We start from the raw sequence: 17,224 nt of genomic DNA on the forward strand, positions 1-17,224 counted from the left end.
GAGGAGAGATAAAACAGCTTATGCCATATTGAAAAGGATAAAGTTGATTATGAGATAAATAATCATTTTAACATTTTTAAATAAGACTAGTAGACAGAAGAATGCATTAAATAAGCCCTGCATCAGTGGAGACAGTGGGTCGCCTCTACTGCATAATCCGATTTAATCTCACCTCTCACATGGAAATGCAAATGAACTGGTTTCTCATTAGTGACTGGCTGAAGTGACTGATTTCTCCAGTGTAAGGCTGATTTACTGTCTAGCTATGTCTGACAGTTTATACTTTGAAAGTCAAATTGATTTTTGTAAATGGAAGAGTCTGGTTTCCAATACAGCTCAAATAACTACATGGGAAGAGAAATCAGATGATTAACAAGGATTTACTTTAATTAACTGTCAAAGTATTATATTTAAAACAGTGTATCACTGTATTTCACCCTGGGAAGCCAGGGCTATCACCTTGCCTGATTGAGAACAGAAAGCTTTATAAGCAGTTTGCCTGGCAAAACATTTCAAGATTTGTGAAGATACTGTGGACTAACAGCAAAGCAGTGGGACTGAGGGACAATCTCTGGGCAAAGGAGCACTGCACAGAGATCCTCCTGCTCGTTCTGACTGAGCTGACGTATTTACACAGCACACAGCCCTCCGGAGAGATTAGCTCAGGTCCTGCTTGGTGCCACAAGTAAGTTAATTAGCACTGCACCTCCCCAGGGTGAGTGGCTGTGACAGCCTGCTGTTCTGACGTGACTACACAGCTTCTGTGCAGGACCTTGTTCTGTCCAGGACCTTGTTCCCTCAGAGCATGTGGTGCTCCCTCTGCATCGTGCTTCATTATCAGCACTGATGAACTTTGAAGTACCTTCTTGCTGGCTCAGCCCTTCCCTGCCCAGAGCTTTTGGTCCAGCGTGTGAACTCAGTCAACTCCTCAGGTCAGGAACTCTGGGACTATGCTAGCTTGTGTTTCACAACTCTTGCACCACAGCAAATATTACACAACCAACTATATAATACTCCTTATTTTTACCACGCAATAGCAGTGAGTTCAGACAAGCAGAATATCAAAAGAGTACAGCTGCACAAAAGTGCAAGCAGAGGTGCAAGAGTTTTTCAAAGCATCCCGGTATCACTGGTATCAAGAGTGGTACTTCTGAAAACCAAAGGTACATTTAGGTGCTTATCTGCATCTTTGAGAACAGGCCATAGATACTTAGATACCCTAGAAGTGATGATTCCAATGCCACAATACAGATATAAAATACATTTAGAAAATCTCAGACATTTTGATGGGCTTTTAGACAGACATTTAGGTTTAGACATTCAGAAAGGCTGGGAAGGCCCCTAGAATCAAGTTCCCTGTGTGTACAAGATCTAAAATGCAATTGCTAGTAAAATACTGAAGTCACCTGAATATAGGTTAACACCTAATTTAAACCGGAGTAATTGCCCTTGCCTTTGAATTGAAATTCTGCACAACTTGAGCAGGTCTTGTAACCTGTCAGATAGAAGCTCATCTTTTATTATAAAGCTTTTCTACCGAGAGTAATGGCAGCTATTTCAATACCTCATTTGAAGCCTTGATTTACCTCATTATGGGGATGCAACTTTATCATCAGTTCTCTCCTTGTTTCGATTTAGGAGAACAAAGGTAGCCATGTTACCCTGCTGGCACTCGTGGTTTAATTTCCCAACATGCATTGGATTGTAATTACATGGGAAACTTGCAGATAGTGTCCTGAGTGACAGAACTGCTGCACAGACAGGGCTCTGACATGGAAAGGAGTAAATTCAGAGCCTGTCCTTGAACTTACCTCTGCAAACTGGACAGCAGGACTCCGGAACAGAAACTGGGAAAGAGCAAGTTAATTTGGGACAAGTCTTCAACCCACAGTACACATTTCCTTCCTGCCAGTAAAACACAAGGGGAATTTAGAAGGAGTAATTGATTTTTCTGTATATTCATTTTTTTATGGACACGCTTAAATCCATGTTTACATAAATGCCACTCTATGCAAAAGCAGAATATTAAACCAATGAAAAGTCTGAACAGTCTGTTAACTACTTGGCCTGTTAAATTCTTAGTTAATGAAGAATATGATGGTGATTTGATAAGAGGAGGTACAGAGTTGCCAATAGTTGATACTGAAGAGCTGTTTGGATTGGTAGGGATGTCATGGTTCAGACACTGGCTCTGAAGAGTCACTGGGTGAGTGCTCAAATATACTGGATTTGAATTGGTGACATCTCAGGAATGGCTCTCTGGCCCAGTGCCAGTTCAGAGCTGTCCGCTCCCAGCCTTGGGACCCTTTACTTATCAGCTCAGTCCAAATGAAATCAGTCATTGGCTTAGTGCTACATTTTCCAGTCAGGTTGAAGCGAAATATTCTATATATGCCAAGCAGCAATATTTTACCTGCTGCCTCTGCACTGTAAGCTCCCTTAGAGCAGATGTTTGACAGGATATGCTTTGTGCACTGTGTGTAAGAGGTCGCCTGTCATTTACCAGGTGCTGCACACTGGCTCTGAGCACTCTCATGAGTTTCAGCATTAATTCTCAATTCCCAGCCTTTGCTATGTATTGCTTATAATTCAGTGTCATGTCTTCTAGAAAGGAGAACTGGAGCATAGACAGAGCAGGGCTCTGTCAAATTGTGTTACTTACTGAGCAGCTGCACTGGGCACACTGGTTTGCTTGCCTATTCTGGAAAAGCCCCTCAGCCACAAACATTTCGCCGTGATGGTAGGTGGTGCCATTGTATTCACAGGATTTCCCGGTGATTTTGCTGCTTACTGAGAAAAGGGAGTCCTCTGGAAGCAATGGGAAAGGAACACTTCATGCAAATGTTCTTGATAACTTGCAATATCATAAATATGGGGGAGGAAAAGCTTCCCTTCTCCCTCATTTCTCTTTGTTAAGGAAGGACAAGTTTTGTCATCTTACAAAGTACAAGTGATATTCTCATGCTGCTATCTTGCTGAATTTTAGTAATTCACACTTTGAGTTGACTGTCCCAGTTAATCTTAGGATGCTGATGATCAACTGCAATGCCAGCACTAATGGCCCTGTCTCATGCTGCAGTATTTTCTCTTGTTCTGTAGCATTTGGTATCAGGACAGATGGGTGCAGTTATGTGCCCACTTGTTACATTTACATGGCTCTTTTAGGCTTTAATGTAGAAGGCATTAGGTGCTGTATACACACAGAATCCCACTATCAATAGCACTGTCCTGGCATGGTTTCCCCCTTTTTAGTACTGGTGTCTCTTTTTTTAATGATTTGTAGTCTTGTAGCCCATAGGAGACTTAATTGCAGGTTAGCAGGTTGTGCCACAGGGCATGCATGATTCCATGCATGGTTCCACACCATCCATAGGCACAAAAGTTCTGGCAGAGGAGCAGCAATACTGATGATGGAACTACGTTGAGAGAGTTTATGCAATAAGCAAGTGTTTCTTCCTCACTATTCATTGCTGCTGTTGTTTTCAAAATGGGCAAAACTTGTCTAAGGCAGATGTCAAAAGCCACCTGAACGTTGATTTTCCTCTGATATGCATGTTCTAATGTCAGATGTGCAAATGAGTGCACTTTGTTGGCAGAACTCAGGGCATATGACAAAGTGCACAAGATGGCAGTGTTAATTCAAGCCCTGAAACCTCCTGTTTCACCTCAGTATCACATTGAGTTCTGCACCACATGGGTTAAGTGTTCTAAGACACTAAGCTATCCATATCTTATGCTAAAACATCCCCTAGACTGTTTAACTGTTAGCAGTTGATAAACTGTGCAAAAGGATTACACTTTACCTATGAAATATAAGCCACTTGATTCTGCTTGGGCAGTGAACCTGGCACTATACATTTACATTCACATGAATTTAGTATCTCAGCAGGGGAAAAAACATTTCAAACAAGAGCTCTATGGAAGTAACAGTGAAGTGTTTGTTCTCCGGAGCCCGAATCACTGCAAATTTCTAGGAATGCAGCTGAAATTTCATGCAGTGGGTTTGGGCTTTCATGTAAAAGAAACTTGACCTAAAAATTCAGGTTTTGCTACAGCTCCTTTCATTACCTATCAGATAAACCTGGAGAGATTTTTTTGTGAAATCATGATACCACAGAATGCCCATTTTTCAGCTGGGAGCTCAAGTGAAAGAGCAGTTTTCTGCCGCCATGCACTGGCATTAAACATTAACATTTAGTTTTCCATAAAAGCATATATCTAGTTACACTGGTCCATCAAATGTTAATAATATTTTGAATGGTAAATGTCAAATCTGGCTGTGGAACATACATGTACTACAGTGTTCCTTGCCCGACATTTCATTGCCTGACACACGTTATTTGCACTTCCTCCTTTGAAACATCACATATATCGTTATTTCAAGTGCAATAAAGGGTGTCCAATGATACCTTTCCAAAATCTTATAAAGAGTACGGAGCTCTGACAACACCTGTGTTTGGCATAGAAATGCAGTTGCTTTTGACCCTTTCTGTATGTTTGCTAGTACTGAACATTCTGGAATGGCAAGATGTGTGCTCCGACTAAGACACATCCTTTGCAAGTCATCAGCAAAAGATTCCAGTGACAGATTCAGCTACCACTTAGGCACAAATATTGGAAAACATGGATAAAGAGGCACATCTCAGGACTGTGCTACCTCCCAAAACTTGTATCTCCATAGTTTCTTGGGCTTTCTGAGAGTCAGCTCACAGAAAGCAGGAGAGATAGACAAACCTTTAGTTATCTCCTTGCCCCTTGGGCAGCTGGGAGAGCAGTAAAACTGGAAAGAAATGAAAATGGAAAGAGAAATGAAAGGAGAATACAGATGTTTCTTGACTGGATATGAGGCCCTGTTCACACAGCCTCTGCAGGACGTTGCTGTGCCCATGTGGGATGCCTGTCCAAAAGCAGCGTTTGGCTTGTGGTCTGACATTTGCAAAGACCAATACCTGAATGACTCATAGTGACTTCTCTGGGTATTGGATGAAGAGAGTAAATTTTACTGCAGACATACCTTGGTATATGCCACATCACTCAGCTCAGTATGAAATCACCAAATGCCTTTAAACTGTGGCTTCTAAATAAAGAAGGAGGATGGTGAAGCTTCTATTGCTTGGAAAATGATGGTAGAGAGTTGCACTAGGTAGTTGTTTTCATCTGTATTTCTTTTAAGTTGATCATAGAAGTTAGGCCTGTAATAGCTAAATCATGTCATGCAGCCTAAAACACACATGCATCTCCCTATCTTTGGAATATGGGATGAAATTCTATTGCTATTTTGAATCATAGCATCATAGGATCTTTGGGGTTGGAAAAGACCTTTAAGATCAAGTCCAACCATCAACCCAGCACCGCCACCATGTTCACAATTAAACCATGTCCTCAAGTGCCATATCCACACATTTTTTGAACACTTCCAGGGATGGTGACTCCTCCACTTCCCTGGGCAGCATGTTCCAATGCTTCACAGCCCTGTCCATGTAAACATCCTACCTAATACCTAACGTAAACCTCCCCTGGTACAACTCGAGGCCATTTCCTCTCATCCTGTCACTTGTTACCTGGGAGGAGAGACTGACACCCACCTCACTACAACATCCTTTCAGGGAGTTGAAGCCTTATTTGATGAAATAATTGTAAGAAAAGTCAAGTTTCAATTACAGGGAGTAAGACCATGGTTTAAGTCCTATGCTGCACACACCTGTCCATATGATTATCTATTAGCACATTAAGTGACAGGACCTATTTCATTGCTCAGAATAAGGTTTAGAAGAAGTTTTCAGATCAAGACCACACTGCTGCTATTGCAAAAAAATATATACAGTCATATATTGGAAACAGCATATTGGAGAGCACAACTGATCATCTCCAAACACAGCATCGGCCTGAACCTGCAAGGAAGCTTTGTTTATATTCTGTGTCTAAATATAACTTGTGTCTGCTGCAGTTTTTCTCTCTCTCACTTTGCTAGTGTGGGACTGACTTTCTTCAACTAGTACTTTCCTTTGTTTTTTTCCTAGTGCTCTTTAAATCATGGCTAATTAGAGGAGTTCAGACTCCCCCATGATATATTCTCCTGTAGAATGTGAAATTAGAGTCATTGTGGATTGTTTTAATAAGTGCCACATTTGAGCTTTAAAAAATCTTGTCATTAATATTGGTATCAGCATGCACGATTCTGTGCCTTAGTTAAGACAGGTTAGAATTAGAGTAATTAACTGCAAATACACTGCATTGCTCAAAGCTCTATTTGTAAACCTTGCTGCCTAATCAGGATTGTTCCAAAAGCTTTATCTGGCATTTTAATGGTGCTGACTAACATTGCTTTAATTAGCTGCCTCTGTAAAGTACCAGGCAAACCATCTGTGTGAATCCTTTTAATTAACTGGGTTCAATATGAGCTTTTTTTCTGGCATTCTTCGCACGTCAGTGGAAGCAACATACAACATGCAGAGTAAAGATGTTATAGCTTCAATCAAAAAGGAATTATCTCTGTTTCTGTCATTGGCATTTATTCTATAAGGGCTCAGGCTTCTGTAGAGAGGCTGAGAGGCCATACTTACATTTGCCTACAATTTTAGCACAATCAAGATAAGACCATGAGTCTGCAATATGGAGAGCAGACCTTTCTCACCAGCATGAGCATGAGGGAACTGCAGGGGCCAAGATGTAAGACCTGGGCTTCCCATGACTTGCTATGGATTTCAGTTTATCCTGTAAGTAACTTTAAAGGTTGAACCTGGCTGAAGAAATCTTTCAGATTTTACAAACAGACAACAGAATACAACTGTATAAAAAATGGTTTATCTTAAAAACATTTTTTTTTTAAAAGCAACTGGAGACTATGGTGGCTATGCTTGAAACCTTATATCCAACCATTCCTCTCTTCCAAACATGGGATTCTGTCCAGCTCCTTTGCCTACCTTGGCTGTTTTTCATTGATGTCCCACACACTCAAGGTAAATTCTAGCCCCAATGAAGGCAGTAGAAAGGTTTCCTTCAGGACTCAGCCAAGGTACTTGCTTGAATGCCACTTTTTGAGATTGAGATAGATGCTTGAACTATGAGGAACTGTTGATCCATACAAACAAGATTTGTATCAACTAAGATCTGTTGTACAGCCTGATGTGGAAGTTCACTATGAACGTATAGTGCATGTATTTCATGAATTGTGGTTCATTTGACAAGGCCTGTGAAGAAACAGTATGGCAAAATGTTTGCCATGAAGGGATGCCACCGTGGTGTGAACTGCAGCACCAGTGCTTTCCTGATAGTCTGACAAAACAGTGTTAGATGTGAATTTGATAAACCACAGACATGTTATGGAAATTTTCTGGTTTAATGGAATCTGCTCCAATCACAGATTTTTTTGTGGAAGCCTTTCTGGGTTCCTGATAGTCTGCCCATGACCTGAGGTGGCCAAGGGCCAAGGTCTGAGGGCAGTCATACATGTACACAGACCATGCCTTCCTCGCTTCTGGAACTTTCCAGTCTCCTGGGAGAAACAGAAGCCGTGTCACATGGATCACAGTCAGTTTTGGAAACATCATCTTTTAGCTTTTTCTGTTTACAACTCTATTCCTTCTTGGGTTGTTATAAATTCTTGATCCTGAGATGATTTACCCTTACTTGGATATGAAGCAGAAGAGCATCATTTATCTGCAACTAATCCCTTGAATAGCTTAGACAAATTCCATGAGCAGTTCCTGATGTTTGAAACAGTGGTTACTTCTGTAAAAGTATTTATGTGTAGAGAGTGAAAAGCAGTGACGAGCTATGGGCAAAGTAGCCTTTTGGGAAATGGGGGCTGACTTGCTTGAGGAAGGGCTTTAGGATTCAGGCCTTACTACAATCAATTAAGTGTTGAACTTGGATCCTTCTGGACAAAGACAAGAGGTGCAGGTACAATTACTAACAAACAATTTAGACACTAACAAACTGGTAAAACCACCTCAGACTCAGTACAGTCATGGCATGATAATCAGTGAAGTATTTATGATGTGACATCTGACCTTCAAATTGAGAAAATCAATTGCTTTTGGGTGTCTTTGCCATTGTGGACAATGAGACCAAGCATCTTGGCTTTCTGAAAGTCACTGTGCTGGGTTTTACTGACCTGCAGACAGTAACAGTGGCAGTGAGTGTCCTCCTGAAATGGGGACTGCACAAGTTAGACAAGGAAGGTGCAGGCAAAGCTCCTGCTACTGCATAACCCTCAGCAGGGTCTGCTGGGACCTGCACAGCACCTCACGAAGGGTCTGTGAGGTTTTATTGCATCTCTGTGAGGTACTTTCTTATACAATATTCTGACCATTCGTGTTAGTATTTAACACTCTCACCATTGCTTATTTTAGTATCAGAACATCTGGCAAAGAACATTTTTTAAAAATCCTACAGACTCTTGGCTTGCTGACTTAAAAACTATTTTTAAACAGCAACATTCAGAATCACCTAATGTCATTTACTGAAAAAGATAGGCTTTTAACATCCAGCAGAAAGGCTGGGTGTTCAACCTGGCTTGGGTTTTACAGTTTGTCTATTTTATTAACCACCCTTATAAAAACAATCAAGTGCTAAACAATATGAAATCAATCACAAGGTCTAATGCCTTAAGAAACTTACCATACTGGGAACTGTTTTGCAGATAGTCTGGGTTTTTTTAAGCAGACAGATGATAGATTATGAATTTGAATCCAGAGAGGATTTTATGAAACATGTTTTCTGAATCAACACTGAGCATGTACAGACCAAGAGGCTGAAGATTGTTTTGGAACCCTATTCACTAGACAAGCAACTGATTTCTGCTGTAACTCCAGGACACTGGTTTGCACTGACATCTCTCCTGTACATTCACTTGTATTCCCAGGAGTTTTGCTACTTAATGAACACAATTGGGAGAGTCAGTTTAGTTGCAAGACGTACTTTAGAGCTCTCTAGACTGTATCCTGGTGCAGGAAACTATCTTTGGACACCAGCTAACTGGTCATCTCACATGCTGCTTCTGTACAGAAATGAGGTCACCTCAAGTTGTAAAAACATCACGAGGCCATATCACTTGCTTTCACATTTAAAACTGGCCTAAGAATTACAGGTTACCTCTTCAGAAGCCACACATAAAGAGCAACTATGAAGATCAAAATAAAACCCAATTCTTGGAAATGTGCAGACCATGAGCATTTCTAATGCCAGAGGGGAATATGATTAGAATATGAAAAGTACTTGTCCCCATTTTGCTTATTGAAAGTTTTATAAGACCTGAATCAGCTCAGGCACACACACTGTCCAATACAAGTGAGCAGCACTGATGACCTGACATCTGCTTTTGGAAAACTCTTTGCTTGTGTTGGAGCTGCACATACCCCTAGGTATCCTTGTTAAAAAATAGTTAATTCTCCTCCTTCATGGAGTCCAGGTCTTTTACCTAAAAGCAAATCATTCTGAAGGGTAATGTACATGTAATTCAGTAGAAAGATACAGGGATGATTCTTGCTTACTGAGACTTTTGGTGTTTTTCATAGCAATGTTAAAGGCCAGCACAATGGGCTCCATGCTCCACTGTGAAAGATTAATTCTAGGAGGTCCCAAAATACTACTTGAACTAGTCTGTAATAACAGTAATAGGATAAGTTATTAATGTGTAGAAAATTACATTTCTGGATAAAAACCTGAAGGTGGAGTTACAATCTACAAAGTGGACTGAAAGAAATCCAGGCAGCAATGCAGAATAAAAGGCTACCTTGCACTGACTGCAATATCTGTGAGGAGCTGGATGCATGAAATGCAGGGAAGAGAGAGTTGAAGATAAAATGTTGGAAGCTTTCTTTATGTTATTCACTTTGTTACCTCTCTAGCTTTCTTCAGCTACTCCAGAATGCAGGTTTCAGTTCTCAAAGGCCAATGCAATGTAAAAAATATTGTGTTTTCCTCCAGCACTGAAATGTGTTTAACATGAAACAGGCTGTCACCCACAGGAGTTGTGCAATGAAATTCACTTTGTGTTTGTGTATTACGAGACTTTCCCAAGTTGCTACTTCTGAGCACTATCATTCATAGCAGGAGCCCTATACTGAGCCAGAGACATGCAGAGTAGGAACTGTGCCTCCCAGTGCAACAGCTTTTATCTGAATGGGAAATGGATCCAAAGTGAAAGAGAGCAGGTTTATATTAAATATTAGAAAGAAATTCATTACTGTGAGTGTGGTGAGGCACTGGGACAGTGCCCAGAGAAGCTGTGACTGCCCCATCCCTGGAAGTATTCAAGGTCAGGTTGGATGGGGCTTGAGCAACCTGGGCTAGTGGAAGGTGTCCCTGCCCATGGCACGGGGTTGGAACTGAATGATCTTTAAGGTCCCCTCCAACCCAAATATTCTGTGATTCTGTGAGTTTACTTTTCTAGTTACTTTTGCTTGCACAGCCAGTTGGAACATGTTTGGATCCTCTGTCACCCTGAGGTACAAGAAGAAAACAGAAAGCGAGTAAATCACATTACTTCAACATTCATTTTGAGAGGACCAGGGCTAAACTCCTCTCTCCAGCATTTAAAATGATATGTGCCCCTTCCTGTTGCTGGAACAGCCACTTTGACAGCTAGATAAGCATGTAAAGATGTGAGCAGCCCTGGAGCTGCTCTGATTAACAGTGACCGAACCAGCTTTCTTTCACCAAAGGAATCAGAGCTCTGAAGAAGTGGTAAGGAGTCCTTTGACCACTCTTGCCTTGGTGATACATTCCAAGGGGTTCAGCCAAAGATCTTACCAGTCCTGGAGAAATCTAAGTGCTAGTAACATTCCAAGTAAAAGATAAAGAAGCCTGCCTCCAGGCAGAAATCATCCATGTTAGGCTCTTCCCTCTGCTACACACAAGCTAAAGGAACATGGTTATTGTATATAAGAAACAGCTATTCAGTATGAGACGTATTTGGAATGCAGGAATAAATATGTGTTGATAATCTGATCCTTACAAATTCAAAACAGAGCAGCCTAAGACTTAAAGAGGTGAGGGAAGCATCCTGTAGAAACGGATTATTGCAGCTCACTGGGAGAGTGACAGTCAGTGAGATTTTGATCATAGTTATGTTGAATAAATCTGGAACAACTCTGTTGATTGAACTAACCCTGATGCTACGTGTTCAAACCAAACTGTATTTTATAAAAATTCTTTAAAAAAAATCCTTGTGTTTATATGGAAAAAGGATTGCATAAATTATATTCTTCAGTGTTTATGCAGAGCATTTCATGCAGAAATTATATAATACAGAGAACTTGCCTATTTTCCTGCAGTTCCAGTGAAACTAGGGTACAGTAACAACAGTAGGTTTCCTTTGTACCCAGAGATCCAACTAATGCTGACCCATTTGTACCAGAAGGCCAGTGCAAAGAAGCAAATAGGTGAGAATACGGATTACCCCATTCTGCTGCTGTGGCTCACTTCTCCAAAAAGGCCTTCAGTGCAGGAGACATTCTGTGATCACATTTTGGCCAGCACAGTAGGAGTGTGCTATGCTGGGACTAATTGGTGAGAGTGGCCAAATGCAGAGGGGATAAAGAAAAGAGAGTAAGGAATCTCTGTATCACAGGCAGCAAGGGACACTGCAGAGCACAAGTGTCATGGGACCTGGGATAACACATGCTGTTTTCTTCAGAAATGTACTTTTTACTGAACTTTCCTCAGTATCTGTGAAGGTCTTTGCCTCAGAAAGACAGGAAACTTGTGAGCACCATAGACTCAGTTCTACAAATCCCAGACCTGCTCCTAGTGCAGCTTCAGGGCTGGGTATCTAAACAGCCTGGAAAGCCATCAGCACGTGGGGGGAAAAAGTGCTATTGCACACTGGCTGTTTTCAAAGTCAAAACTACCACCTGCTGAAAGGATGTTTTTACCCCTGTCACATCAAGAAGGGTAAACCACAAATATTCTAGAGCTACTTCATCACCAGAATGAAGTCATTATTCATCATCTCATGGAAATACAGGAACCTCTGACTGAAAACCTATTACACTGTTTTGATGCAAGGTTATCTTCTAGGGGTCAGCTGTTATTTTAAAAAACCTTTGTGGCTGGAGGTCCTTGGGGAATTATAGCACAGCGTAAGAGATCAAATGGATTTCTTCCCTGTGAAAAATTCTTTTGCTTAATTTCTTCTCTCTGCTTTTGTTTCCACTCTACATGAACATGTCACCTCAAGGTCTGATCTGAAGTCCATTGAACTAAATAGATTTGGAACCTGGCCCAAACACCTACTCTGTGTGGTATAGCGAAAAGGCAGTTTCCCCGTTCATCTCCTGTCTCATATTTCTACCATATTACCTAGTATTTCTAGAGAGGTGACTATATCACAGTCAGTAACTGCATCTATTTTCATAGAAGACTTAGTCCAAAGACTGTCAATATTAATAGAAATTTGTTGATTGACTATAGTAGACTAGTGGATCAACTATCAGTCTGTCTGCATTTAGCCTTTTCCTTCAGTCATGCATCAGAATCCAAATTATTACGAATCTGTGATTTAAAAAAACATAGAGGATGTGCACAAAAGCAGTGCAACGATGTTGTTTTAAAAGCAGTGGCCGAGGCTGACAGTAAATGTGGATGGAAAAGTTGTGCACTATCCAAAAACTGCAAACACAAGCTCTAAACAAAATCCATATGTGCCTCTTGGAGGTGCAGGTGTCAACGATATTAAGCCACAAAATGCTTTGCATTAAAATAACTTCAAGGACCAGGTTAAGCTCTAAAAACTCCGAGGTAATTCAGAGTTAATCACCACAGCTAGTCTTTAATATGGTCAGACGGTAGAAGGTGTATGAAATTCATTGCTTGAAGGAACTAGTAGCACCTTATCTAGACAGTATGAACTTTCATACAGATTCAAGGCAAAGATGTAGTTTCAGTTAAAACATTCAAAAAGCTGTTGGTTGTTTTTTAGCTTTCTAGGGCTAAAGTCAAGCTCTTCACATTATTTTAATATATTTTCTGCAGCTTAATTTCCTGTGTTTTCTTTTATAGTGGCATACAAAATTGCCCAGCAATTGCCCAGCAACTCTGAAGGACTCATAAAACACTTTCTAGGTCGCTCTACTTTAATTCCTGCTCTCAAGTTGAACTATTATGTGAGTCTACCAATCACTCTCCCGCCAAGGGAACAAATTGAGTGGAGCTTTGGTGCATTTTGAATACTCTCTGAATCCTCTCTGAAGGTCTTGGAAGTTATCTTGGAAAAATTCTGAGCAGCTTATCCTATCCTATCATGTCAGTCCAAAGAATGGAAGTTCTGTCATCCACATGGGAAGATATGTATTTTTCAGTGTATTTTGGATGCTGATGTACAGATGGATTTTTGAGTTTTTATGGTCAGAAAAGCAGAATGGAAACAAGCGATAACCTCAATCTGGCTGTGACAGCAAACATTCCTTATGAAGCTGGTGACAAAGGCAAATCCCAAAACAATCCAAATCATCTGAGCACACATCAATAGGAAAAAATTCGACATCTCCCTGGAATGTCGGTATCATTGTATTTCTAAATCAGATTTACTTCCAAATAAATAATTTATTTGAACTATCTGACAACTACCCATTTTTGGGACTCTCTCACTTGGTGATATGAGAAGGATAAGTGGTAGTAAAAAGACCTGCATAAAGAATGGAAGAGTTGGGCACAATATGCCTTCCTCCATCCCAAAAATGTTAGTGAATTGAAGGGTAAGAAGACCAGCACTGAGAGCCTGGGAGCTCTGGTGTGTGACCTGGGTGGAACCCAAAACCTCTTCACCAAATGGTTTATTGTATGTGCATTCTGCAATGGAAAATCACTCCACTGGAGCACTCCAGCTGCCAGGGTTGGAATTTTGGTTGTAATTCAGTGCAAGATGCACTGCATCACACACATGCTTCTGTGTTTGCTTACACGACATGTATCAGGTCAGCAGGTGCTTTGCATGCTCTGCACCTTGCAAGGCTGAGTCGTTGAGCACATCCTCCCTGCAGAGTGCAGGGTGTCCCCTGGACTAGCTCAGTTTGTGGGAGTTGCTGAGCAAAGGTCACACTGAGCTCACGGCAGGCGCATTTTTCCCGCTTCTTAAGGGAGTTTTGCAGTGCAGTGAGTTCTGCACTACTGCCTAACTAGGCTGCTCCCAGGATCTAAAGCAGCTAGTTCAAAGATTCAGGTATTACTGAGTCATGCTGCAGTCTACTATGCAGACATAGCCTCACTTATTTTTAGGTGATATTCTCAGACCACTATTGTCAGATACCTCATCTGGTCGATCTTTAGACCAGCTATGCATACAGGTACCACCTGGCATTTTTTTGTTATTTCAATATCTAAAGAACAACAAAAGTCCATCAGAAAAGTGGTTTGAATTTGATAAAGAAAAATCATAGTACCAAAGAAGCTCACACTTTAATGTGTTACTAATAATGAATGTTCTTGGAAGCCAGTGTGTTTAGTCAGGGCAGCAGGCTTAAAAAACACTGGAGCCAGATGGACTGGTTCATACATCAGCATGTAGCCTTATCTGCTGAGAGATCAAACCAGCAAGTGGAATATAGAAAGCCTTTCTAAATCCTGCAGTCGTGAATCTTTGCTTCTGATGTAAGCTTTTCCCATCTTAGATTTACATATTCCAGAGTGTACTCAAAAATTTTATCTTTGACCAGACTCTAAATGCTTTCATTTGGAATTGTTATATGTAGAAATTATACAATCTACAATAAATGTTCCAGTTTTAAAGGCACTGTCTGTAGTAGTGCCATAAAAGACAGACGCAGATAAACGCTTGAAGAATTTGCACATGAAGGTTATTTTCATGACAGAAGGCAGGAGGTCTGAAGTCCACTCTAGATCAAGAGCTGATCCAGATCTAAGAATGATGGTGAATTCTCTCCCTGACTACAAATTACCTCTCCTCTGATGATGCCTGGAGCATCCTAAAGGTGGAAGGAAGGAGTGCAAGCTCAGAAGCCTGTGATGTCCTTTTGGGTCTCATCACCGTGTAAAAAGAGTCTCAGTGAATGTGAACATAGTATTTTTGGTTACACATGTGTCATGATAAGAATGCAATTCAGATGGTAAAATACTTTGCAGAGCTGCAAAAGGAAGGAATATCTAGATCTATACAAGACACAAGGCATTTTGCCAATTCTAGAAAGAATAGGTTTCAAAAAAAAAGAAAAAGTTAGTGGTGAATCTGGGGTAGAAGCTGGTAGGATCGAACCACTGGGGAAAGTAGAAGATGCTTCATAACATGTCTGACAACTACTTAAGATTCATAGTGTCTGGTGCCAGGGAGACAGGATACAAACACTGCATCTCTTTGTGTCAGCAAGTCCAGTGTCACTATGGATGCAGGAGAGATTAATTCCAGGGGGAGAGCAGTGCCAACTTTTCTCAAAGGAATCCCTTCAACAGCTCCTCCACTTAGGTAGCTAAGAAGTTTGGTGTCCAATAAAAGTTGCTGCCTCCTGGCATTACCTCTGCTTCATTAAATAAGGAGGCAGTGATTTGGGCAGTTACACTCTACAAGGCCTGCAGAGAGGCAAGAGAAGAGAAGGTCACTCTGACTAGCACTACTCACTTCTGAAATGCAGCCTGAGAAACGGAGGGGAAACATCACGTGACAGAATATAACGAGCACTTATGAGGGTGATTCCAATTGATGGCCAATGGCCAGAGCTCTCACATGTTCTATTAGAAAATAACCAGGGAAACCAGAGAAGTGAATTTCCTGCATATCATAGCATGTTGCACAAAAGACATTGTATGCCAGACACACAGGAATGGAAAGCTGGCACAAGATGTGCAAGAATGCTGGAGATTCCTGTTCAGATCAGGCATGAACATTACCACTGAAGATGGAGCACCAAATATGATACACATAATCACTGCAGAAAGCAGAATGCAAATAACTCCTGACATCACAGGAGATTCCTGGTTCTCTCTTGCCTAACATTGGAGCAGATCTATCTGAGTTACAGATTCATGTAGAGTAAAAATAGACCTTAGCGGGACTCTCATTTTAATGAGATGGTGCCCAGTTAACAATGTAATGGCCCATCATAGGTAGCCAATAGACTGTAGGGGCAGCTAAGAGAAGATAATGGGTCACAATTCAAGAAAGGCTCATTCTGATAATTTTCTGTATTTATCAGTTTAAACACAGAGTACAAAATTCCAGCTGAAGTCTATTATTAGCAAGAACTTAATTTGATAAGATGGATTTGAGAGTTTACAGGGGCCCCTACTCTTCCTTACTAGGCCATTGTAGAATGTTTTAAAATCTTGGTATGTATCATGGCATTTACAACCTTATGAACAGAAGAAAAGCCAAACAGTTCACTACCAAAGAGCACTTGAAGAAAAAACAGTCAATCTAGAAGAATTATGTTTCTATTGCAAAGATACTAAAAAATGAAAAGAAAAAGTTCCTGCGTACAGATGCCAATTACATACTGAGTAGGACTTCTGTGATTTATCTTAAGCTGTCAAAAAAGTAAGCATCTAGCATAAGCTATTTTCTTGTGCTCCCTCAATAATTAGTGGAGAGTGACAGACATCTCCAGGAAAAGTCTTCTCATTCTGGGTAACAGGATGTCACCCTCTCAGACATCATGTTTCCAACAGCTATAAAGGGTATCTAGATGATTCCCTTGCCAATTAATGCCTAGATTACCTGGAAAAACAGGCCAGATTTTGGGCACACCAGTCCTGCTTTTGATCTGGAAACAGAAGAGGGGTTTGTGTTCCCAGCATCTAACCATTTTAACTAACAGTAGTAGTTGGCCAAAGAAAGCATACTGCCTTACAAACTTTCTTTCCAATGTATTAGACCATCATAGATAGAACTCTATCATCAACTAAATGCCAAAATGTTGAATCTAGAGTTGAATGGGCTCAATCTCATCCTAGGACACAACAGTGGCATCGTGGCATCAGACGAGTTATATGCTTGAAATGGTTCTTCCTTGTCACTGATTAAAAAGGGATTCTAGATACCTAGATCAGATATTGATATACGTATCTGAGAGAGAGTGTATATAATTGCCAGGGTAGATGAATCCTACCCCAAATTGATGGGTGGATGCCCTTTTTACCCAGTAAGTGCAGTGAACACACTCCCATTGCAGCTGAACAGCTCCCTTCTCGTGCACTCCCGTCCCTCCGCCATTGCCTCCTGCCTTCAACTCACACGTTTTGGTCAGGGAACAGCTCTTTTCCTCAGACAATG

General features: G+C 40.9%; 1 protein-coding gene across 2 annotated transcripts in view; it reads right to left on the bottom strand.

Moving 5' to 3' along the window:
- Window positions 1–17,224, bottom strand: part of CHRDL1 (chordin like 1) — a 38,994-nt gene that overhangs the window by 11,624 nt on the left and 10,146 nt on the right. For both annotated transcript variants that reach the window (XM_027716550.2, XM_027716551.2), the window contains exons 5-6: window positions 2,663–2,808; window positions 1,812–1,905 (exon numbers count right to left, since the gene is read on the bottom strand). In XM_027716550.2, coding sequence (XP_027572351.2) covers window positions 1,812–1,905; window positions 2,663–2,808 — 240 coding nt within the window. The remainder of the gene's footprint in view (window positions 1–1,811; window positions 1,906–2,662; window positions 2,809–17,224) is intronic.

This window comes from Pipra filicauda, unplaced genomic scaffold, assembly GCF_003945595.2.
Source record: "Pipra filicauda isolate LSUMZ 115617 unplaced genomic scaffold, ASM394559v2 scaffold58_size5111680_pilon, whole genome shotgun sequence".
NCBI classification, from domain to species: domain Eukaryota; kingdom Metazoa; phylum Chordata; class Aves; order Passeriformes; family Pipridae; genus Pipra; species Pipra filicauda.